This window comes from Varanus komodoensis, unplaced genomic scaffold (assembly GCF_004798865.1).
Source record: "Varanus komodoensis strain SLA01 unplaced genomic scaffold, ASM479886v1 scaffold47, whole genome shotgun sequence".
NCBI lineage: Eukaryota > Metazoa > Chordata > Lepidosauria > Squamata > Varanidae > Varanus > Varanus komodoensis.
In genome coordinates, this window is record NW_025336045.1 from 7,900,743 (window position 1) to 7,925,848 (window position 25,106).

General features: G+C 45.9%; 1 protein-coding gene across 14 annotated transcripts in view; it reads right to left on the reverse strand.

Annotated features, from left to right (window-relative positions):
* The window catches only part of RCBTB1 (RCC1 and BTB domain containing protein 1), a 55,842-nt gene that overhangs the window by 16,010 nt on the left and 14,726 nt on the right, over positions 1-25,106 (reverse strand). For 8 of the 14 annotated variants that reach the window (XM_044445097.1, XM_044445104.1, XM_044445100.1 and 5 more), the window contains exons 6-11: positions 15,904-16,011; positions 14,471-14,613; positions 7,713-7,903; positions 5,372-5,498; positions 1,156-1,307; positions 192-322 (exon numbers count right to left, since the gene is read on the reverse strand). In XM_044445097.1, the coding sequence (XP_044301032.1) occupies positions 192-322; positions 1,156-1,307; positions 5,372-5,498; positions 7,713-7,903; positions 14,471-14,613; positions 15,904-16,011 (852 nt within the window). The other 6 variants (XM_044445096.1, XM_044445093.1, XM_044445094.1 and 3 more) reach the window with 3 other exon arrangements.

Consider the following 25,106-nt stretch of genomic DNA (forward strand, 5'->3'; position numbering starts at 1 on the left):
GTTCAAAGATAGGCTGGACATGCACATGGTGGGCATGTCATGAGCAGAGCTAGCTGGAGCTGGAGGTCAGACTAGATGGCCCGGGAGACCCCTTCTGATGCACTGTTTCTATGTTTCTATATTCCAATTCTCCGATTGTAAAGCTACTCAGAAAAAACACAGCTGCTTAAAGTGTTTAAGCTCAAGTTTACCTCTGCATCATAGCGTACTGCTGCAGAGAGCAATGAAAAAGCATTCTCCACTGTGATCCCTCTTTTGATAAGGTGCTGACACAGTTTTTTCAGTCTGTTTTCACAGTATGATGTAGCCAAATCCAGAAGTCCTGCAAACCAAGATGCTGTACTATTATACTCATTTAACACCTTTTCAGCAACAAATAGTAGTTAAGGCAGCTATCAGTAATAAACCAGATGTTAAACACAAAATGTTAAAAAAAATCAGATCCTATAAACCCAACTTGAAAACACAACAAAAATAAATAGCATTCAATTGTATCCCCCTTTAGCAATAGACCAGCTTATATTCCAAAGGCTGCCTGAATAACAACATCTTTGTCTCCTGGGAGAAAGAGAAGGGCAAACCTACTCTTGTCAAAGACTTCCAAATTCTGGACCCCACCAAATGGACCTCTAAACATTGGCAAGTCTAAGAGAAGGGCTTCTCCTAATTCCTTAAAACCTGGGCAGGCTTGTATGGTGGAATGACAAACTGAAGACTTGGTATGAAGGTCTATACCCATATGGTATGATAAGGGTACCCACAGGCCTGGGTTGATGCCCTGGCACTGGCCAGGAAGGCAGAGATCATGTGATTATGGTTCTCTGAAAACTGCTTCCTTCAGCTACATACCCACATCCTTCTACAACCTTCCTGCCAAGGTCAAGCGGGAAAAACAGGAGCTTAGAGGTGAAGTGGTCTATATAAGAAAAACACATTTGGCAAACAGGAAAGCCAAGTCATGAAGGAAACAGTACTTAAAGAATCATAGTTATGGGATCTCTGCTTTCTTGGGGATAACACAGCCTTTTGGATACCTCCTCCCACCATTGGTGATGTGCCCACACTTCCATTTCCTTCCTCTTTCACTTCTGAAAATTATCCACACCTCCGCCCCCCCACCCCCAGGCCAGCTTCACTTCTAAAAGTTTCACCTACCTATAGCATCTTCAGGTAGCAGATCAACATTGTCTGTGTACAGATATTGAAGAAAAGCACGGTACACTGGATAGGAAAACTGGTCTATTTCTATCACCTCCTTCATGTCCTCATTCCAGTATGACTGGAACATTGTACGAAAGTGCTCGCATCTGTTAAGGAAAAACCACATTAAAAACTCGGAAGTACTATATTCAAGCCAACTGCTTCCTTCAGTTACTGCACAATACGTTGATATCACAAAAATCAGAAGCAGTACTCAAGCTCTTTATTACCTCAAGAACCATCTATGCTCAGTTTTTCTGGCAGAGATTTGGACATGTGTATTTTGACAAAAGATTTTATCCAGCGGTGGCTTTGAGCTTGCAGAACAACTCCTGTTCATACATTTTCCACCAAAAAGTTGCTCCTGAGATCTATGGAATCATTTAAAATTGTATGGGCTTTAGTCAGATGACCATCAGGTATACTACTGTGGGCAAGAATCCCTCCAAAGAAATGGAGCAGCCTTCATAGTCAATAAAAGAGTAGGAAAAGCAGTACTGGGATACAACCTCCAAAATGACAGAATGATCTCAGTTTGAATCCAAGGCAAACCATTCAACATCACAGTAGTCCAAGTCTATGCCCCAACCACTGGTGCTGAAGAGGCTGAAGTTGACCAGTTCTATGAAGGCCTACAACACCTTCTAGAATTAACACCAATAATTGATGCCCTTATCATCATGGGGGATTGGAATGCTAAAGTAGGAAGCCAAAAAATAACTGGAATAACAGGCAAGTTTGGCCTTGGAGTACAAACTGAAGCAGGGCACAGGCTGGTAGAATTTTGTCAAGAGAATACGATGGCCATTGCAAACACTCTTTTCCAACAACCCAAGAGACGACTCTACACATGGACATCACCTGACGGTCAACACAGAAATCAGATTGACTATGTGCTCTGCAGCCAGAGATGGAGAAGCTCTATACAGTCAGTAAAAACTAGACCAGGAGCTGACTGTGGCTCAGATTATGAGCTGTTTCTTGCAAAATTTAGGCTTAAATTGAGGAAAGTAGGGAAAAGCACTAGGCCACTCAGGTATGACCTAAATTATATTCCTAATGAATATACAGTAGAGGTGACAAATAGATTTAAGGAATTAGATCTGATAGAGTGCCTGAAGAACTATGGACAGAAGTTCACAACATTGTACAAGAGGTAGCAACTAAAACCAACTCAAAGAAAAAGAAATGCAAGAAAGCAAAATGGCTGTCTGAGGAAGCTTTTCAAATAGCTGAGGAAAGAAGGGAAGCGAAAGGCAAGGAAGAAAGGGAAAGATACACCCAATTGAATGCAGAATTCCAGAGAAGAGCTAGAAGAGATAAGAATGCCTTCTTAAATGAACAGTGCAAATAAATAGAAGGAAACAATAGAATAGGGAGGACCAGAGATCTCTTCAAAAAAAATGGAGATATGAAGGGAACATTTCATGCAAAGATGGGCATGATAAAGGACCAAAATGGCAAGGACCTAACAGAGGCAGAAGAGATTAAGAAGAGGTGGCAAGATTGCACAGAGGAACTATACAAGAAAAAGCTTAACATCCCTGATAACCACGATGGGGTGGTCACTGACCTCGAGCCAGACATCCTGGAATGTGAAGTCAAATGGGTCTTAGGAAGTCTGAGCAACAACAAAGCTAGTGGAGGTGACAGTATTCCTGCTGAGCTATTCAAAATCTTAAAAGACGATGCAGTAAAAGTGCTACACTCAATATGCCAGCAAACTTGGAAAACTCAACAGTGGCCACAGGATTGGAAAAAGTCAGTTTACATTCCGATCCCAAAGAAGGGCAATGCCAAAGAATGTTCAAGCTACCGCACCATTGCAGTCATTTCACATGCTAGCAAAGTTATGCTCAAAATTCTACAAGCTGGGCTCCAGCAGTATGTGGACCAAGAACTACCAGAAGTACAGGGAGGATTCTGAAGAGGGAGAGGAACTAGAGATCAAATTGCCAACATACGCTGGATCATGGAGAAAGCTGGGGAGTTCCAGAAAAACATCTACTTCTGCTTCATTGACTATGCTAAAGCCTTTGATTGTGTGGATCACAACACATTGTGGCAGGTTCTTAAAATGATGGGAGTACCAGACCATCCCATTTTTCTCTTGATAAACCTATATGCGGGTCAAGAAGCAACAGTGAGAACTGGACACGGAACCACTGATTGGTTCAAAATTGAGAAAGGAGTTCGGCAAGGCTGTATACTGTTGCCCTGCCTATTTAACTTATATGCAGAGCACATCGTAAGAAAGGCAGGGCTAGGTGAATCACCAGTTGGAATTAAGATTGCCGGTAGAAATATCAACAACCTCAGATATGCAGATGATACCACTCTAATGGCAGAAAGTGAAGAGGAACTAAAGAGCCTCTTGATGCGGGTGAAGGAAGAGAGCGCAAAAGTTGGCTTGAAACTCAACATTAAGAAAACTAAGATCATGACATCTGGTCCTCTCACTTCCTGGCAAATAGATGGGGAAGAAATGGAGGTAGTGACAAATTTTATTTTCCTGGGCTCCAAGATCACGGCAGACAGTGACTGCAGCCAAGAAATTAAAAGACGCTTGCTCCTGGGGAGGAAAGCTATGGCAAATCTAGACAGCATACTAAAAAGCAGACATCACCCTGCCAACAAAAGTGCATATAGTCAAGGTTATGGTTTTCCCAGTTGCTATGTATGGCTGCGAAAGCTGGACCATAAGGAAGGTTGAGTGCCGAAGGATTGAGGCCTTTGAATTGTGGTGCTGGAGGAGACTCCTGCGAGACCCTTGGACTGCAAGGAGAGCAAACCAGTCAGTCCTAGAGGAGATCAATCCTGACTGCTCTTTAGAAGGCCAGATCCTGAAGGTGAAACTCAAATACTTTGGCCGCCTAATGAGAAGGAAGGACTCCCTGGAGAAGAGCCTAATGCTGGGAACAATAGATGGCAAAAGAAGAAGGGGATGGCAGAGAAAGAGGTGGCTAGATGGAGTCACTGAAGCAGCTGGTGTGAGCTTAAGTGGACTCCGGGAGATGGTGGAGGACAGGAAGGCTTGGAGGAATGTTGTACATGGGGTTGCGATGGGTCAGACATGACTTCGCGACTAACAACAACAACCGCAGACTGCTGCAGAAAGGAAGGGTAACTGGAAAAAACTGGATGGTCCACATTTCATGAGTGCTTTCTGCTAATCCAAAGTCACCACTTCACACACTCCAATGATTTTTTACATACATAGTGATTTTGATGACACCTTAAAAACTCACAAATAGATTATAACATAATTTTTTATGGGAAGCAATTTTTTTAAAAAATACAGATTCAAAGTTTAACCTATAAATACTGATAGAGGCTAGTCAGTGAAATACTGAAACTTCATACAATTCTTGAAAGCATTCCTTTCAGGGATTAGGGGACCATTGTCCGTAAATTCTAATAACTAAGTTCTTCCCTTCTGCTACCATCTGTTGTTTTCGTAGATGAGATTACTTTTCAAAACCTATTGCTTTTCCTATACCTATAGTTTAAAAAATTCTAGCCAACTGCCTCAGAAATTAGTGTTGTGGAGCGATTTTACAGACGAGACCAGAGACTGGTTGGAATTACCGAGAGATTTATTTACCTGCCGGCAGGGACCATGCACTCGTGAGAGTGTGGTACTGAGCAGATTGAAGGCAGGATTTTTATACTCTTTTACAGCTATGCAGGTGCATGAATGACAGCAGACAATGGGGAACCCCACTGAGTTACATTTGCACATTTTGCACCTTTCCCATGCTAAGGCAAGCAAGCGAGGTTACAAGGGCGTGACGCTGGCGGTTATGCTTGAGCGTGGTCTGCTTTGTTCTCATCCTTGCGTAGCGTGCACATTCGTTGCGGGTTCCTGTTCTTGTTCACGCGAACAGGACACCCTGATCATGCTTTCTTTTACCCGTGACGAGGCATGCCCTGGCTGCATGTTTGATTATAAGGGGGGTTACCACAATTAGAATTTGTACAATGCACTAAACTTTTTAAATTAATTTCAAAGCAAAAGCAGAAAAGGCTGAAACATTAGCCTATTTTGTGTTATTCCAAAAGCCATCCTGGCAAGTCAAATCAACCCCACATCATACAGTTAAATAAAGAGGGTGGAGAATGGTGAGTTAATGGATAAATATAGTCAAGCTAATAGATGCCACATCATTACCTGATTTTCAAAACAGCTTTATGTACATAAATGAACTTTCCGTCTACTCTAAATTTTAGATCCGAGGTTTCAGGGCTATCGAATTCTCTCTTCAGAGACTCTGTCACTGTTAAGAAGTCCTCGTGCTCTGCAAAGATTAAACATCACACCGTAAGTAGCATGTGGTCTGTTCATAGAGATAGGACTAACCATGTGGATGCAGCCTTTTCAGAACCTCCACAGTACCACCTCTGAACTACAGATGGTACCCCATAAAGGGGAAAACTGATGAATGATCCAAATACATAGACTTTATACATTTTACCAGAATACATATTTCATCTGGATTTCTTCTTCAGGAAAGAATCCATACATCTGGACACTGTACTTAAATGGAAATGGTTTCTATCCATATTGGGGTTCCATTTCCACAAAGACTCAAAGCATGTTATTTCTATCAACATGTAAATAGCAAGAGGAAGGAAAGACAGTTAGTGGGACTGCTTAAGAAGGAGGAAGGGGATCCAGTGACTGATGTGAGGGAATAGGCACAGATGCTAAATGACTACTTTGCCTCTGTGTTCTCCCCAGAGCAGGATGGGGGAGATTTGTTACTTATGGAACGCTTCCTAGGGGGACACAGGCTATTTTTAAATTCTAGAAAATGTCATGCAGGAACTGACTAATTGAGATACCTCGGCTCACGAACGCCTTGGTTCACGAACAAATTGGGTCATGAACAAAAATTTCATTAAAATTTTGACATGGGTCGCGAACTCCGCATTGGGTGACGACCAAGATCGCAGCCATCTCCCCCAGCCCCGAGTGGAGAAACAGCCATGATCGCAGTTGCTTTCGTGCAGTGAAGGCGTGCGTGATCACAGGCGCGCTCCTGCAGGACAGACGGGAGCAATCTCGGCCATTTCCCCACGGCTGTGCTGTGCTTTGCCCGTCTTTCCTGCAGCAGCGTGCCTCTGATCACGCACGCCTTCCCTGCACGAAAGCAACTGTGATCGCGGCCATCTCCCCACCCCCCCTCCCGAGTAGGGAGATGGCCACGATTGTGCCGGGGGCGGAGGGGAGATGGCCGAGATCGCACCCATCTCTCCCTCGCCCAGCACGCTGTTTGCGCCCACCTCTTCCTCCCCCAGTGCACCTGCAATCACACCTGTCTCTCCCCCGCACCCCCCAGAGTGCTGGGATGACAGGCGCGTGCAGGGATGCTGGGCGCGATCTCGGTCGTGCTGGGGGGAGCGGGGAGATGGCTGCACTTGTGCTCGGCGGGGTGGGGGAGATGGCCACGATCTTTGTTGTCACTTTGCTTCACATTTTTCTTGATTTAAAAAATGGCTACAGAACAGATTAACCTTATTTACATTGAACCTTATGGGGAAATTTAATTTGTCTCACGACCAATTTGGGTCACAACCAGAGTCCTAGAACGGATTAAGTTCATGAGCCAAGGTACCACCATACTAAACTTTGCAAAATATACTAATCCTTACAACACTGTGAGAGCCAGTGTGGTGTAGTGGTTTAGAGCATGGGACTGGGACTCAGGCGATCTGGGTTCTAGTCCCCACTCTGCCATGGAGCCAGCTGGATGACTTTGGGCCAGTCACAGACTCTCAGCCCAACCTACCTCACAGGGTTGTTGTTGTGGGGATAAGATGGAGGAGTATGATGTAAACATAGAAACAGACCAAGCCAGAAAGGGCCTCCTGGGCCATCTAGTCTGACCCCTGGCTCCAGCTGGCTCCGCTCACGACATGCCCACCATGCGCATGTCCAGCCTATCTTTGAACACCCGCACCGATGGGGCCTCAAACACCTCCCGTGGAAGCCCATTCCATACCCTTGGGGTCCTGACTGTCAGGAAGTGCTTCTGGCATGTAAATGGAACCTTGGTTCCCTGAGCTTTGCTCCATTGGAGTGTGTCCTGCCTTCCTCTGCAGGGGAGAACAGGTCTCTACCCATCTCCGTGTGACATCCCCTCACATACCTGTATGTCGCCAACATAAACTGCCTTGAGCCCTTTGTAGGAAAAAGGCAGGATATATATCAAAGAAAAAAAAACAACATAACATTTACTGCAGACAAAGGAGAAAGGCTCAGAGTACATCAAATCTAGCTAATTTTCTTATTACTTATTTTTCTCATTAAGACCACTTTCACAAATTTGGATTTAATGGACATGAGTTAATCAGAACTAAATATTTACCTCTGGACAGTTAGGAAGCCTGAATCAAAACCTGATCACTTGCTTAACCCTTAAGACACTTTGCAGTGATTCCCATTCCCCCAGCCATGAGAACTAGGATCTTTATTTCAGTATTTTTCACCAAGTGGTGCAAGTTCTCACCTACTGAGAGGAGACGCCACATCACAGCAGGAGTGGAAAAGCAAGCAAATACATCATCAGTGCAAGAAAAGTGGGTAACATGTGGGAGAACTACTGATTGCCCCCGGCACTGACCCCACATGTACACCAAGCCACTCTGCGTCTTGGCAGCAGAAGTGTGAGCAGAGTGACAAGCAGCAATCTCTACAACTCTGTCAAGGAAAGAAGAAAGCCAAAAATTAATCAGCTACTGAGATTGGGCACTTGCAGTGTTTAAGGAAACAGATAATGCCTCACAGAGTTGAGCTGCAGGACAGATGCTTGACTTGGTTTGCTAAACTGGAAGATGAGGGGTGATCTAGAAGTGAAAGAATTAACAGTATTCCCTTGTTAAGGATGGATCATATCCTGCAGTCTAGGTGTACAAGAGATATGCTGAAGTTTTGGTAGCAAGCTGTTATGAGTTTGAAAGACATTTTGAAGACAGTCACACATATTTGTCATAACTTAGACTAGGAATGTATGGGAAATCCATTTGGAAGTAGGAATCTCTTGGATTTCCTGGGCCTGGCTCTCCAGATTCTGGTCCACTTTGCAAAGGACCTCAGTCTCAATTCTTGGCAAGTACAGCCAGTATTCACAAGGCTCACCAGCAATTTGGTATCAGAGGATTCTACCCAGCAGGTGACAACCTGATAAGGTTGCACCAAAAATATCTTAAGGCAACTCAATTCAGTAGTAGACACTTCCCTTACATTTTTAGATAGTAATAGTTTGAAGAGCTGTGCAGATAAATAAGAAATTCCTAGGGATAATCACCTGAAAAGGACAGGTTGCTTACCTATAACTGTTCTTTGAGTGGTCATCTGTGCATTTACATATGTGTACTGCACCTGCACAGTGGATAAGTTCAGGAAGCTTCCCCTAGCTGAGTGATTTTTGGCAGGAGCTCTGCTCCCCCCGTTCCAAGTATAAATAAGCAGAGCCTTTTTGTCAGGCCTTCTGGAGATCAATGATTGCTGTCAATAATGATACAGAATTTTCTTTCCAGAACTTGGTTGAATATCACCAACACTGACGTGGGGCTGGTGCAGGGCGGGGGGGGGGGGGGTTGCATGAATGCACAGATGACTACTCGGAGAACAACAGTTCCAGGTAAGCAACTGGCCCTTCTTTTCTGTGATCTCTGTGCATCACAAATACAGGTGATTGGCGGGCTTATCGATTCTGGAGGTGAGAAGGTCTCATTACTGGAGAACTGCAGACAGAATGGTGTGTCCAAAGGAGCAGACACATCTGGCTTGAACATAGATTGGTAATGTTGGGCAAATGTGGATGGTGTCAATAACATAGCAGATCTGCAAAATCTGTGTAATGGTATGCCGGTTTTCAGGGCCGTCAATGTCAAAACAGCTCTGACAGAATGTCCTTTTGCATTGTCTGGTAGGTCCATGCTGGCCAACTGGTATGCTAACTTGATGGTTTCGACTATTCAGTTGGAAAGATGCTGCGGACTGATCAGTTTTCCCTTGGCATGTTCTGCATACTTGACGAAAAGTCACTTGGATTTTTGGAAAGGTTCTGTATGCAACTGGTAAAAGGCAAGAGCCCTGCATACATCTAAGATGTGTAGGAACTGTTCACTCAGAGATGACGGAGATGGGAAGAAGGCTGGTAATACTATATCTTGGTTTAAATAGAATGCTGTGGCTACCTTTGGAAGGAAGGTGGAATTGAGGCATAGAACAACTTTTTCTTTATGAAAGTTCAGATATTCTGAGAGCACATAAGTCACTTGTTTATCTTGCTGATGGGATCGCAGCTAAGAATGATGTCTTCCAGGAGAGAAGCCAAAGATCTCTGGATGCTTATGGCGCAAAGGATAGTTCGGTTAAAGCATGTAGCACCACTGATTCCAAATGGAATGAAAGACCAAACTATAGTATTCAAGTTATGAAGTCCTTTCATAAAGCGTCTGACAAGCGGATGGGAGAAACACAGAAACAGAGCAAGTCAGAAGGGGCCTCCCAGGCCATCTAGTCTGACACCCAGCTCTAGTTGGCTCCACTCACAACATGACTATCATGTGCATGTCTAGCCTATCCTTGAACACTAGAGAAAGACAGAGGACCTATTTGATTTGTCCTTTGTAGTGTGAGATTGCAGACAAGTACACCTTTATCAAAGTTGGTTTCAGTTTGCTTTGATGTAAGGAATGCAGGAACTGCAAAATAGTGTTGATCGTGACAGTGGGTGCTTGGAAAGCATGGTTTTTGTTGTAGTGTGTAAACCTTTTCACCTTGACTGCATAGGATTTTCTAGAAGTTGGTCACAAAGCAGCTTGTAACTGTGGGTCCAAGCCATTTGTTTCAGTGGATCAGCCAGGCAGTCAATTTAAACATGTAAAGGTTTGGATGCATGATTTATCCATGATCTTGGGAAATGAGGTCTGGGTTTTCTGGGAGGTATAAGTATGTCCATTGGGACAGGTGAAGAAGCGTTGGGAACCATGCCTGTCTTGGCCACCATGGAGTTAACACATGATGCATGCATGATGCTCTGTTTCTGATTTTTGCTAATGTCCTTGTTATTAGTGGGAATGGTGGGAATGCATAGAAGAAACCATGTTTCCACAGGATCATGATTGAGTCCTGTCCTATTCCAGCCTTGAAGCAATAGCAGATGCATGCTTTGGTCTGTTCTGTTGTGAATAACTTAGTTGCAGTGTTCCCCAATTCTTGAAACAGTTGGTGGTGGCCATTGTCATTGAGTTTACACTCATGAGTCTGGAAGAGCTGTCAGCTCAGCAAATCTGCCACTGTGTTGTAGGTCCCAACTACATATACAGCTTGTGGGTAGATATGGTGGTTGATGCCCCGATCCCATTAGTGTAATCTCAGATGGACCAGAGAGACTGATTTCATTCTGCCTTATTTGTTGTCATGCTGTCCATGGCAACTTGTACACATTTGCCCATTAGAAGTTTCTGGAATGAACAGAGGGCCTTGAACACTGCTAAAAGCTCTAGGTAATTGATATGTCTCCTGTCTTCCAAACCTTCCCATGTTCCTTAAGTTTGGTATGTCAAATAATGTGCTCCCCATCTGGTTAGGGATGCATCTGCAGTTAATGTGGCTATCGGTTCTGACAAGAGTAATGGAATTCCCCGGTTCAGGTTGGTTTCAATGGAGCACCATGTCAGAGACTTCCATATGGAGTGAGGTGGTATTATGTGTTGATTTGGTGAGTTGAGGTCAGGACAGTGCACTCCATTGAAGCATAACTGTAATGGCCTCATTTGTAGCTTTGTGTATGGTACTACCACCACTGTAGAAGCCATGAGGCCAAGGAGCTGTTGAACGATCCATAATGTAATTGTTAGATTGGAGTTCAATTGTCAAATTAACACCATCACTTCTTGAATTCGATTTGTGGGTAAGTAGGCTCATGCCTGCGGAGCCTCTATACATGCTCCGATGTAGGCAATTGACTGTGAAGGAAAAAGTATGAATTCATTATTTGTACACAGTCCAAGTCACTGCAAGAGATTACATGTTTCTGAAATCAAATGGAAGAGTTTGTTTTTAGATGAGGAGACCAATAGCCAATAATCTAAATAGGGGTACACTTGCACTCCCTGGAGTCTTGGGTGTGCACATATTGGTGTTATACATTTGGTGAACACTCTTGGTGCCATGGATAGTCCAAATGGAAGTACCTTGAATTCATAAATGGCAGTACCAAGCTCGAATTGGAGAACATGTCTATAGTCAGGGTGGATGCTTATGTGAAAATAAGCATCCTTCAGGTCTAAGGTTGTGAACCAGTCCCTCTTGTTGTAATAAAGGTAGAATAGTTTGTAAAGTGGTTGTTCTAAATTTCTTTGTACTTATAAAAATGATTTACTCAATGTAGGTTTAAGATGGGACAGTGACCTCCCCATCCTTTTTCAGAACAGTGAAGTATCTCGAATAGAAACTGTGCCGTCTCTCCGATCAGTCAACTTGTTGCATAGCTCCTTTAACAGTATCTTGATCTCTTCTTGGAGAACAGAAGAAGGTGACGTTCTGCAAACCATTCAGAGAGAAGGCAGGGTCTCAAACTCGATTTTATATCCATGGTATATAATGGACAGGACCCACCAATCGGATGTGATAGATTCCCAGATGTGGAGGTGGTGATTCAGTCAATCCCCAAAAGGGAATGGTGAAGTTGGAAGGGGCTGGTTCATACTACCTGTCAATACTGTCTTTTGTCAGCATCCAACCTTTTCCTAGCATGCTGAGGACGGGTAGCGTTGGTGTGGTGAGGTTGGTTTGGTGGATGTTAAAGATATTGTTGATGCCCACTGAGGTAGGTTTGTTGATTAGGCTGGAAGGTGCAGTGTTGTAAAGTGAGGCTCCAGGGCCACTTACGTGCTCTTTGATGGCTTGTTCCAATTCCCATATGTTGCGCTAAATCACGTTTCGGTTCAGTGGTCTGCTGGGCAACAATCCCGAGTGACAAAGCCATACGAATGACCAGTTCAGAGAATTGGCCTAGACCACGGGTCCTCAAACTACAGCCCACTGGCTGGATCCAGCCCACCATGCCCATTTATCCAGCCCGCCTCAGAGGTTTGGACTCGCCACATCCACCTGCCACTGCCTCACAGTGCGCACAGGGAGGCGGTGGCTTGCTCACGCAGAGATCGTTTTGGACTCACTCAGAGAAAATAATCTCCAAGCAAGCAAGCCGCTGCCTCGCATGCCCCGCGCATGCCACCAGCATCGCCTTGCCAGCCTGTGCCCACCACTGGTACCTTTCAACTGACCTCCTGTTGAAAAAGTTTGAGGACCCCTGGCCTAGACTCTCTCCTGGTGAACCAGGTCCTTGTGCAGAGAACATGTTATTTGGTGATATTAACGCAGTTTCTTCTGTGTCTTGATGTGAATCCCAATTGGAGGCATAGTCCATGTGGGATGATGATGTGGAGGATGGCAGTGATGCTACTGGTTCCATTGTCCAGGGTTGCGAGATGGGAGTTCTGCCCAGTGTGGATGGCTGTTCTTGTAGCTGCTGCAGTCGAAGTAGTTGAGAACAGATCGGAGGACATGGGTACTCATATGGTGGTGCAGAGTAGTCCCATGGGTATGGAAAACTGTAGTGAGGGTATGGTGGTAGCATGCAGTATAACTGTCTTCTGTACTGATGTGAGTCCAGTTCACCACTATGGATAGAATGGTGGGTCAAAACCAGTGAAGGGTGTGGTGAGTGAAGTCCACAGAAGTGAGGAGTAGGAGGGGGTCTTAACTGCAGCTCCTCTCATGGTGTGGAGATCCGTCAAGGTGGAGATAATGGGAAGAGATGGTGATCTTGGTAGAAAATCATGTATCTTGCCCTGTGAAATGGAAGTGGGAAGAACCATATCTGTACAGGGAGTTTCTGATCAAGGTGGCATTCTTGAGGTTGACTGAATAGACTGTACTGATGGTGGTCGAACTGGAGATCTCATCGGTACCAACAAATGAATCAGTTCATCATCTGATGTAGGATTCATGGTTCAAGAATCGGAATGGGAATGAAACTTCCACTTTTTGTCAGATTTGTCTCCACCAGACTGCTTGTCTCATTTCAGGTCCTTTGTCTCGACGTGTTTCCTTTTCTCCTTACATTTTCTTGGTGATCAGAAGGGCCTGACTGTCTTGAAGGCTGAACCGAGTCTTTTGAGGGAGGTTTAACAGTGGAAGGGGTGCATTCAGACCTTATCTCTCCCAAGCATTCAGCAGTGGGCTCACACATGCTGAATGTGTGAGACCACCGCCCTATCCCAAAGTTCCCTCTTTAGGTGTTCTTGTTTTTCCTGGCCTGCTTAGTGAATGCCTGGCAATGAGGGCACTTGGGCATAGCAGGCAAAGTGGAGGACATTTTAACCCTGCACTTAGTATGGAAGGCAGGTCACTGAGCCATTGAGGAAGATAAGTATGAAGAGAAGATAATTCTCAGATGAAGAGAAGATAATTTTAGATAATAAAAGGGTTTAAAAAAAAATATGAGGGAGTGATTTTGGGAGGCAAGGGGGAAAATGCAGAAAGTGGGAGAGTGTGAAGGGGAACAGAAGCAGCTGAAAAAAGTTATCAAAAGAAAGGTATCGTAAGAAGAAAAAACTGAGGTGATTTCTAAGCAAGAGAGTAAGAAGATTCCTGAGGCACAGTGAGCAGTGGTCAAAAGTGAACTAATGAAATGGCAGGAGTGCTGCCTATTTATACTAGGGGTGGGGGAATGGAGCTCCCACCAAAAAAGTACTCAACTATGAGAACCTTCCCGAACTTAGGCACTGTGCAGATGCAGTAACCATGTGTGTGTTACACAGAGACCACAAAAAAGAATGTTCCTTACTAGATTTCATAAAGCAATGCATTCTAGTAGTGGAAATTGTTCTTCTCTAGATCACTGGCTAAAGACAGAACTGATAGTTGAAGCCCTGCCACAGAGCCTGTTTTGAGAAGTTGCCCTGTACAGAATTTCCAGAGGGGACAGACATTACAGCAAAACCAATGCATTTTGTGGCACCTTAATCTGACACTAGTTTGCATGGACTACAGACCACTTCATCACACTGACAGAATATTATGGATAGTTTCAGGTTTATACACAAGGCAGAGAGAAAGAACTGTTATCTTGCTTTATGCAAGAAGGAAGACTGAATACACAGCTCCCTTTACCTGTGCCATGAATAGAAAATACACAAAACAGCCTTGCCTTCCAGTCCCCAAAGGACTAACTACACCAACATTTACCTCTCTTTTTCCATCATGATCTGCACTGGGCTTAGCTGGTTGCTTTTGTTGCCAGACCCTAGCTGTCCATAAGTGTTAGCTCCCCAGGCATAGAGCAAACCTTCGTCTGTTAGTGCTAGTGTATGCGCATAGCCACAGGCAATCTGCAAGTACATTTCCAAAGAGTTAATATTAATAAGAATTCAGGTTGACAGGCCAATTCAAGATGAAATCACTGTTTGAATTTTACTACTCATTGCACAATCTGCATTCATTTTAAATGCCAAGAGATTTGTCCCACAGAGTATTAGCACCTCGTTTATGGGACGATGCTTGCTTAACTGAGAATAACTCAAAATATTTCCAAACTCCAAAAGCTCATCAATACATTTTTACTTCCAGATCTATTTAGTCACTTTTTCTTAAGCCATGCCAGCAACTGAATTGCTTTTATTTTGACCAGAGTACTCATTCTTATTTTCTGTATAAATATATATGCTAAATACATAATAAAGTAGTCTCACATTCTTGATACACAATACATATATAGGCCCCTTCTGCCTTGGTGTAATTATGCTGTTCATCTCCTAACCCAGGGGGCAGGGAACAGGCAGCAGGACAAGCTTAAAAGAACAGGCAGTCAAGGGGGCCTGTCTTTGCTATAAACAGGAATGTGACCTCCCCGCCTCCTCGCCATTCCTGACCATGAGTGGCACACACTCCTGCTCAGATCTTCAAATGGCTCCTCCTTTTATCTCTTGCCAAATATCCCATGGATGCTCCTGAAGAAAGCTATAATTCCAACAACCTCACTGTGCTGTAAATTTATTATACTTGTTGGCACAAGTATTAGGGTTGAATGTAGTCAGTGAAAGAGTCCAAGAATTCATACCTAGTTAGTAAGATCCCATGTGCCCTTTTACTGCTTTGAAACAAGAATAGCACATATACAGAGAACCAGACTGTAAGCATTATACCATTGGTCAGAGGCCCTTTTCCAGTTGCTTCCACCAAAGAAGCAAAAGAAGCAAGGCTACCAAGGAGAGAACCTGACTCACTGCAGGCACCCCAATTTAGGAATGCCTGCGACAGAAAGACTTGCTTCACACTTATCTCTGCAGTGTCAGGTGAAATCATTTTTTTAAGTAAATGATTTAGTCCATTTTAAAAACTGTGTTAATCTATTTTCACATTTTTGCACTACTATTAGCTTTTACTATGGTTTTATTCTGCTTTAAAACATTAAAATATTATTGTGTTTTTGTATTTTATGGTTTTATATTGTCAACTAAGTGTAAAACTTTATTTTCTGGGTGGTACAGATGAATAAATAAATAAGCAAACTTCTTCCGTATGTTCTTCCAATGTGAAACTGGAAGTTCTAAGCTACAGTTCTAAGCACAAATCTTTGAGACAAGACAGAAACTCATAACTAAGTGGAACTTTATACTCACCTGCATTACGCAAACACCTTGGAGTGCTGCCACTCGGCACGGTGTTAACTGGTTGCCATTATTTCCCAGACCTAGTTGGCCATTGCCGTTATAACCCCAGCCGTATACCTTGATTAAAGAGGAGGAACAGTTAATCTGCTACATTGTTTGTACGGAAAGCTGAAGTTTAGGGAGAATGGAAATTAATGAACCAGCAGAATATCATGAAGTTTACTATGTATTAGGTATGGTGGCATCTAATGCTAAATCAGATAAAATTTTAATTAAATGTATTTTCTTCCTGTTTTACAATCACTTTCCCTATGTTCATATGTACAGTCCATAGGCAGCTGAAATGAGATATACAACTGATTTGTATTCAGCACCTTCCATAAATAGCTGGAATGCTGAGGCAAGAAAAAGGACCCTGAACTCGACTTCCAGTGAATCAGAACCATCACTGCACCATGATGGTTCCCTCTTGTTGGAGAGTTTGCAAAAGCTGGCAGCTTTACTCCTACAAGAACAGAACGAAGCAGCACACAGCACACATTTTATTAATACATAAAGGGGTCAATATAGATATTTTAGATAATAAAACAGTGAGATGAAGTGGGAAGAGAGGTGGCCAGATATTCCTTATAGCTAAATAGTTTGGAGGCCAATAACTAGCACTTGGAACTTAGATATCTATTAATACTTGGAATTTCCCCATTTTTATTTTTTAAAAGATACAAATACAAAAATCATAACAAAAAACACACAATATACAAAATATATATTTTTAAAAAAGTGACCTTTAGTGCACCCCTCCACTGGAACCATGGCTGCCTAGTATATTTTTCCTCTTTCATTTTTCTGCTCTTTCCAAAATACCCCCTTCCATCCTAAATCGCAATATGTTCATTGGCGGTTTAACACCCTCCCTTTTTGTTAATACATGTACAATAAACAGATTCCATATATTGTTAAAATCATTCTTCTTTACCAATCTATTTTTAAAAGATGCTTCTAATACAATTTTTCTTAACTGTCTTTTGTCCAGCCCTGAAACTATAAGCACTTTTAATTAGGATGATACTTAATAAAGAAGCAAGCCAAGCAGGGTCATGGAAAAAGTCAATAAATCCTAAATTTTGTTTCACAGATTTATAGAATAATAGAGTTGGAAGGGCCTACAAGGCCACTGAATCCAACTTCCTGCTCAGTGCAGGGCTTCACTTAAAGCATCCCTGACAGACTGAAGTCTTCTGATAAGGTTCTGAAAGATAGAAGAACCAAAGTAGTAATGCTACCTAAGACTTAATTGCAATCATTACTCAATACAGAGCCAATTTTTATTGGAGTAAGCATTTTTTAGAAAAATTAACACACAACCAAGAGACAGCCGTATTTTGGACTACTACAAGCAGTTAGATATATATCCTGTAGCTTCTTTAGCTGTGCATTTATCTCCTTAATGAGGAGTCTATTTGCTTCTGAACCTTTTAGTCTCTGAGTTCTTATAGACTGTATTGTATCGTTTTAATCCCGAGGTCCCAAAGAAAACGTTTCACTCCTCATACAGCATAGACTATTTTTTCTTATGCACATGCACATTTTAATTTTTCCCATTCTCTGGAATTTTTTAAACTTCTCCCATTTGCCTTGGAGAACTCATGTAGAACACTGCTCAGCATATTGTCCATCACTATCTGAATGGTCTGTACCTCCAGGATACTTTGGAAGGAGAGCTGTGGACACTGTTAGCAACTCTAGACAGTCAATATGTCTCACTATTTTGTGAGTATGTGAGATATCTTAAGTCGGGAGCAATATACAATGGGTTGCACATCCAGTTGGGGATGCATCAGTATCTAGTGTGGCAGTCAGGTTCGATGGTCGGCACGGTATCCCTTAGGTCAGGTCGGTTTCGACCATCAGTGTGTGTTGACGAGAGCACAGGGGTGGAACTGCAGTTGAACCATAGCTGTAATGGTCTGATCCATGGCTCGGATTTGTATAAAATGGACATTCTCAGGATGAGTAAATTCTACCTAGGTCTAGGAAGAGGCGAATGTCCCCATCTCTATTCAGTACAGTCTGGTAGCTTGAGGAGAAAACTGAGCACAGCAGCCGGATTTGTGAAGAGGGTGTCGTCTTGAACCTGATTCCAGATCAGTGTTCTATAATAAATGGATAGATCTGTTATATGATTTGTCAAAGCCTTCATTGCTGTAACGGGGCAAGGGGGAGGACATTGTATCTTGTACTTCGAAACCGACTACGAACCTAGGAAGTGATCATGTGTTGGGTAAAAGTCTACAGGAAATTGTTTTAGTTCCAAGATGTGATTGTCTTTGAGCGACAGAAGAATATTTTAGAGTGTAGTCGTTCTTGAGTTCAGTAGTCTGATGAGTCAGTTGACTCCATGTTAGCGTAGAATGGGGCAAATGTTCCTATGTTTATTCGGTACGGTAAGTTTAGAATGGGGTGAACGTCCTCATCCCTGTTTGGTACCATGATATAGTTGGAGTAGATACTGTGTACGCGGGTCAGACTGGTGAAAATGGTGCAGTCTCTACTCTGATTCTGCGTACATGGTATATAGTCAGGAAGATCTATGGGTCAGGCCTGCTGGCCTCCCATGTGGGGGGATGATATTGTAGTCTATCACCAAATGAGGGAGGTGAGGCCCTGATTGTTAGGGAAGGTTCACAGCATCAGTATCAGTGGCATTAAGAATACCGGTATAGATGCACCCATTGGAGAAAGATTTCGGATAGAGCTAGTACCCCATCTTTCTTCGGTACCATGAAAGAGTTCAGGTAGAACCTGTGCACGCAGGCTGGACTGGCAAAGACAATGCAGTCTCACAATTTACTTGTATCTGTGCTCTAGTTAGGAAATCCTATTGATCAGATGTGATGGGCTCCCATGCGGGGAGATGATGTTGCAATATATCCCGGAATGAGAGAGGAGATTTTGAAGAAAGGGGAAGTTGGTGTGATTCATTAGTGGTTTCATCTGTTGGTGTCAAGGCACTTCGCGGGTTGTTGGGATTGGCAGGGACGGGTAGGTTGTTCGTTGAATGGTTGGTGACCCATGGAATACCCCAGTGGTAAGGTTGGAAGGGGTGGTATTGACTCCACCTATTCCATGGCCACTTACAAATTTGCTGAGGAGAGGGTCCCCATTCCATTTTGTGAAAGGTAAGGCGCACTTTTTGGATTGACTCCAGCTTCTCATCTGTATGGGTGTGGAAGAGACTGGTGCCATCAAAGAGCATGTTTTCCACTCTCTGCTTAGTCTCCTGGGGGAAATTGTCAGCTTGGAGCCATGCATGTCAACTGACGGTGACTGCACTGACAAGCGCTCTGAAGTAGCAGTCAACATGATGCCTCACCATCACTAGCTGTTGCTTGGAAAGCTGCATTGATGAAGAGTCTGCTCAAGTCCCTTTGTTGGTCAGGGAGGAATGCAGCAAGTGACTCCATTCTTTGCCACAAAAAATACTGATAGCAGGCCATAGTGGCTCATAATTGGAGATTCAAAGTCCAAGGACCATGGCAGAATAGATCTGGTGAGACACCATGTCAATTTATCAGCCCTCATGATCAGTCGGTGTAGAGTGTTCTCTGGTCTGTCGACCCTGAGTGGATTCAATGACCACTGAGTTAGGATGGGGATGTCGCAGTAGAAATGGGATGTCTTGTTCCTTGACCTTATACAACACCTGGCAGGAGACCGCGCCCGCGCCCGAGAACCGCACCGCGCCCAAAGACCGCGCCGCGCACGCGCCCAAAGACCGCGCCGCGCACGCGCCCGAAGACCGCGCGAAGACTGCGCCGCGCCGCCGACTCCGCCGCTACCTGACTGCCCTGCCACGCCCCTGCACACGTGGCAGGTGTGCCCGGACGGGGTGGGGCGTCGGGTGGCCGGCGGCTATAAAGCGCCGCAGGGGGGAGCGCCGGCGGGAGGAACAACACCTGGCAGGAGACCGCGCCCGCGCCCGAGAACCGCACCGCGCCCAAAGACCGCGCCGCGCACGCGCCCAAAGACCGCGCCGCGCACGCGCCCTAAGACCGCGCCGCGCACGCGCCCGAAGACCGCGCGAAGACCGCGCCGCGCCGCCGACTCCGCCGCTACCTGACTGCCCTGCCACGCCCCTGCACACGTGGCAGGCGTGCCCGGACGGGGTGGGGCGTCGGGCTGCCGGCGGCTACAAAGCACCAGCAGCGGCCGGGGCCGGCGGCCAAAGGGCGTCGGCCAAAGGGCGGTTTGCCGCCGTTTGGGGGGGCTGTTCGGGGGGGGCTAGGCTGGCCAGGGGACTTGCTCTTTTGTTGTGGCAGTCCCTTCTGTTGAACGGCCAATTTTAAATGTTTTATAATTTTAAAGTGTTTTAACTTGTTTTTATGGAGTCGTCCCTGGCCATGTTGCCGCCTGAGTTTCCTGGGGAGCGCACTGGCGCCGCCATTGGTGTGGTGATGGGCAATGGACGTAATAGCGGTGGGGGCTTAACGTGTCCGCATAGAAGAAGGAGGGACAGATGGCTGACACCTGTCCCTACTTCTGGTTTTGCTCCCAGCCAGAAGGTGCCAGGGAGTCTTGTCAGTCGCCCCTCGGGCCTGACGGTGCTGTTGTTTAATGCCAGGTCGGCCAATAAATCTGCCCTCATCCATGACTTGATTGTGGATGAGGGGGCTGACCTGGCCTGTATAACGGAGACCTGGGCGGGAGAGGGGGGGGATGTTGCCCTCTCTCAATTGTGCCCGCCCGGGTATATGGTCCAGCACTGTGCACGGCCGGAGGGGAGGGGAGGGGGGGGTCGCTTTGGTTTACCGGGCCTCCATCACTCTCACGGGACTTCCTGTCCCTTCGAGACCAGGGCTAGAGTGTCTCTACTTGGTGTTGGGCGACCGAGACAGATTGGGGATTCTGTTGGTGTACCGTGCACCCTTCTGCCCAACAGTCTCCCTGCCTGAGCTGACGGAAACGGTCTCGGACCTGGTGTTGAGGACCCCCAGGATGCTGGTCCTGGGGGACTTCAATATCCATGCCGAGGCTAGTTTGACCGGGGCGGCTCAGGACTTCATGGCTTCCATGACGGCCATGGGGCTGTCTCAACATGTCACCGGCCCGACCCATGAACGTGGACACACTCTGGACCTGGTTTTCTCGACGGGGCAGGAAGAGGGTGGTCTGAGGGTGAGGAATTTATGCTTGACTCCCCTGTCATGGTCAGATCACTTCCTAGTGAGGTTTGTGCTCGAGAGCGACATCTCCCTCTGTAAGGGTGCAGACCCGATTGTGTGGGTCCGCCCCCGGAGCCGGATGGATCCGGAAGGATTCCTGAAGGCTCTGGGGGAGTTTCCGGCTGACAAGACAGGTGCTCCTGTCGAGGCTCTGGTTGAACTGTGGAATGGGGAGATGACCAGGGCTGTAGACACGATCGCTCCTAAGCGTCCTCTCCCACCGGGCAGAGCCCGCTCTTCCCCTTGGTACACTCCAGAATTGAGGGCAATGAAGCAGGTTGGGAGACGGCTAGAGCATAGGTGGAGGAAATCACGTGATGAATCTGACCGAACACACTTAAGAGCCCACTATCGGGCCTATGCTGTGGCGGTGAGGGCGGCGAAAAAGAGACACTTCTCCGCTTCCATTGCCTCCTCACAATGCCGTCTGGCGGAGCTCTTTCGAGTGGTGCAAGGCCTGGTTCACCCAGGGCCAAAGGAAGAGCTGATTCCACCCTCAAAGGCCCGCTGTGACGACTTTGCCGAGCATTTTAGGGAGAAAATCGCTCAGATTCGTCACGAGCTGGATTCCACTATTGATTCAGAGGTTTTAAGGGAGACACCAACGCTGCCGTCTGGTCCAGAATTATTGGATGAATTTCAGTTATTGCGGCCCGATGATGTGGACAAGGTGCTTGGACGAGTACGTCCTACCACTTGCCTTCTGGACCCTTGCCCGTCTTGGTTAATAAAGGATTCCAAGCACGGGATTGGAACCTGGATCTTGGAAGTGGTTAACGCTTCTCTGAGGGAGGGTCGGGTGCCTGCCCCTTTAAAGGAGGCAGTAGTCCGACCGGTCCTGAAGAAGGCGTCACTGGATCCAGGGATGGCCGCTAACTATAGACCAGTGGCCAACATCCCGTTTCTGGGCAAGGTGTTAGAGCGAGTGGTGGCGGGACAACTCCAAGCACTCTTGGATGAAACTGATTATCTGGACCCATTTCAGTCCGGCTTCAGACCCGGGTACGGTACTGAATCTGCCTTGGTCGCCCTGTACGATGACCTGTGCAGGGAGAAGGACAGGGGGAGTGCGTCCCTGTTGGTTCTCCTGGACCTCTCAGCGGCTTTCGATACCATCGACCATGGTATCCTTCTGGATAGGCTGGCGGGATTGGGGGTCGGAGGCACCGCTTTGCGGTGGTTCCGCTCCTATCTCAACGACCGACTCCAGAAGGTGGTGTTGGGGGACTATGGCTCTGCGCCATGGCAGCTTTGCCATGGGGTACCGCAGGGTTCCATTTTGTCCCCTTTACTGTTCAATATCTACATGAAACCGCTGGGAGAGGTCATCAGGAGGTGTGGGCTGCGGACCCATCAGTATGCTGATGATACCCAGCTCTACCTCTCGTTTTCCACCAATCCAGGTGAGGCAGTGGCTGTACTGAACCGGTGCCTGGCCGAGGTAATGGGCTGGATGAGGGCCAATAAACTGAAGCTCAATCCAGACAAGACGGAGGTCCTGTTGGTTGGCGGTTCGGGCTTCGGAGAAGGTGACCTGAACCTTGTCCTGAATGGGGTTGCACTCCCTCCTAGGGACAAGGTCCGCAGCTTGGGAGTGCTCCTCGACCCGGAGCTTTCACTTGAAGCTCAGGTGACAACAGCGGCGAGGAGCGCTTTCCTCCAGCTTCGGCTGATTCATCAGCTGCGCCCCTACCTGGAGTACGACTGCCTTGCAACAGTGACTCATGCGCTGGTGACTTCCCGTTTTGACTTCTGTAACGCGCTCTACGTGGGGCTACCCTTGAAGACGGTCCGGATACTTCAATTGGTTCAGAATAGAGCTGCCAGGCTGCTGACGGGGACTGGACGTTATGTTCACATGACGCCAGTTCTCCGTCAGCTTCACTGGCTCCCCATTGAAGTCCGGGCCCAATTCAAGGTGTTGGTAATGACCTATAAAGCCCTAAACGGCTTGGGTCCTGGTTACCTGAAGGAGCGCTTACATCCATATTTGCCCAGTCGCCCCCTGAGATCGGCGGGAGAGGCCCTTCTCCGGGAGCCCTCCGTGAGAGAAATTAGGAGGGTGGTTACTCGGAGAAGGGCTTTCTCAGCGGTGGCGCCTAAGTTATGGAATGCGCTCCCCAGAGAGGTCCGCCTGGCGCCGTCGTTATTTGTTTTTCGGCGCCAGGCTAAGACCTTTTTATTTAAGCAACATTTTAAATGCTAAATACAATTGAATTTTATCTGGCCAGGGCGGCTTATTTTATAATGTGAGTTTTAATTAAGATTATTTTGTATGGATTTTAACTTGTTTTATCTATGTTGTAAGCCGCCCCGAGGCTTCGGCGAATGGGGCGGCATAAAAATGTTTTAATAAATAAAATAAATATACATTTGACTCAAGGCACTGAGAGGTGGGATGTGTCTGGTTTGGTACTTGCCAAGGCTCCAACATCACCTGACATAAGGTCGATATGAATAGCAGAGCCACAGGAACTGCATCCTCTGTCCTGATAATATCGCAGATTTTGTCTGGATCCTGCTCCATAAGTCGCTGGATAGTGATACCAAGGGAGCTGGACATAAGGACTAGCAGGTCAGAGAAGCATCCCATACTTTTGCCAGGCAATCCCAGGCCTTGAGTCAATATGATAAGGTCGGGGGATGTCAATGCCTGTTCCGTGTTCTCTGAATCTGATTCCAAAAAGTAAGCAGTGCTCGAAGAGGATGAACAAGCAGGGGATTTTTCCAGATGAGCGGTAGTGGCCGCTGAGGTAAATGGAAGATTCTGAGCCGTTGGTGGTGTTTCAGGGGTCATCTTTGACACATTGGTGGTGGTGAACATGGGAATCTGTAGGGGTGGCAGTATTCCCACAGAAATCCTGGGCCATAGTCCTCGGGTCCAAAGCCTCCATATGGAGGTGGCATCCAGTATCGCTTCTTTATGGACATACCGGGTTGGTGCCGAAAGAAAGAGGAGGCTGGCGTGTCGATCCCAATGAGGCGCCTGAGGATAAATGTCCATAGAGGATTGGAGTGGGAGGACAGATTGGCTCCTGATAGTCATGGACCAATTGCACCGAACATTGGGAAGGTGGCAGTTAGTGGGTGGGCAATCTCTAATCTCTCCATCTGATATTAGTTCCAGGGCTTGAAACTCAACTGGGTTGGATCTAGGTCTCAGTGATGCCCGTGGAGAGGGTCTCGGTACGCAACTTGGAGATGGTTGCGGTGTTGTCTGGACTGACAGTAGACGGATCAGAGGTACACTCGGTACTGAGGCACTCGGTCCCATCACAAGTGGGAATGGTAAGTCCTTGTGAGCTGAACAAGAGTGTTTCTTATGTTTCCTCTCCAGCTTGTCCTTTTTGGGACACTTTGTCTTAGCAGTCCCTTTGATCTCAAGATGTTTTCTTTTCTCCTTTTGCTTTTTAGGCGACTGAGACCATTCCAAACCCCTTTTCTTGGTTTTAGTGTTGTCCCCTTGTTCGGTATGGAGAGGCGCGCGCTCTGTGGAGGCAGTAGGGCTGGTGGGTGGAGCTATGGTAGCCTCCCTTATTGCCATCAAAGCTTGGTCCCACAGCAGCTTTTTGAGGTGATTTTCCTGGTTCTTTTGAGCCTGAGGAGTGAAGGCCTGGCAGTGAACACATTTGTCTAAACCAGGGGTCAGCAACCTTTAACACTCAAAGAGCCATTTGGACCCATTTCACACAGAAAAGAAAACACCAGGAGCCGCAAAACCCTTTTGACATCTAAAATGAAGATAACACTGCATATATCATTTTTTACCTTAATGCTATGTATATCTTCATTATGATTTAGCTGCAGCTCTTGTTCAGTCACTAAAAACTGTTATTTTTAATCTTACACTATAAACTAGTAGGACTCCTTTCATATATTTTGAACAGGAGAACAGCTTCCTGCAGAGTCAAAATCAGTGCTAAAGGGCTGCATGCATTAAACAGCAAACCCCATAAGTTCGTCAGCAGTAAAAGCAAATGAATCTACCCA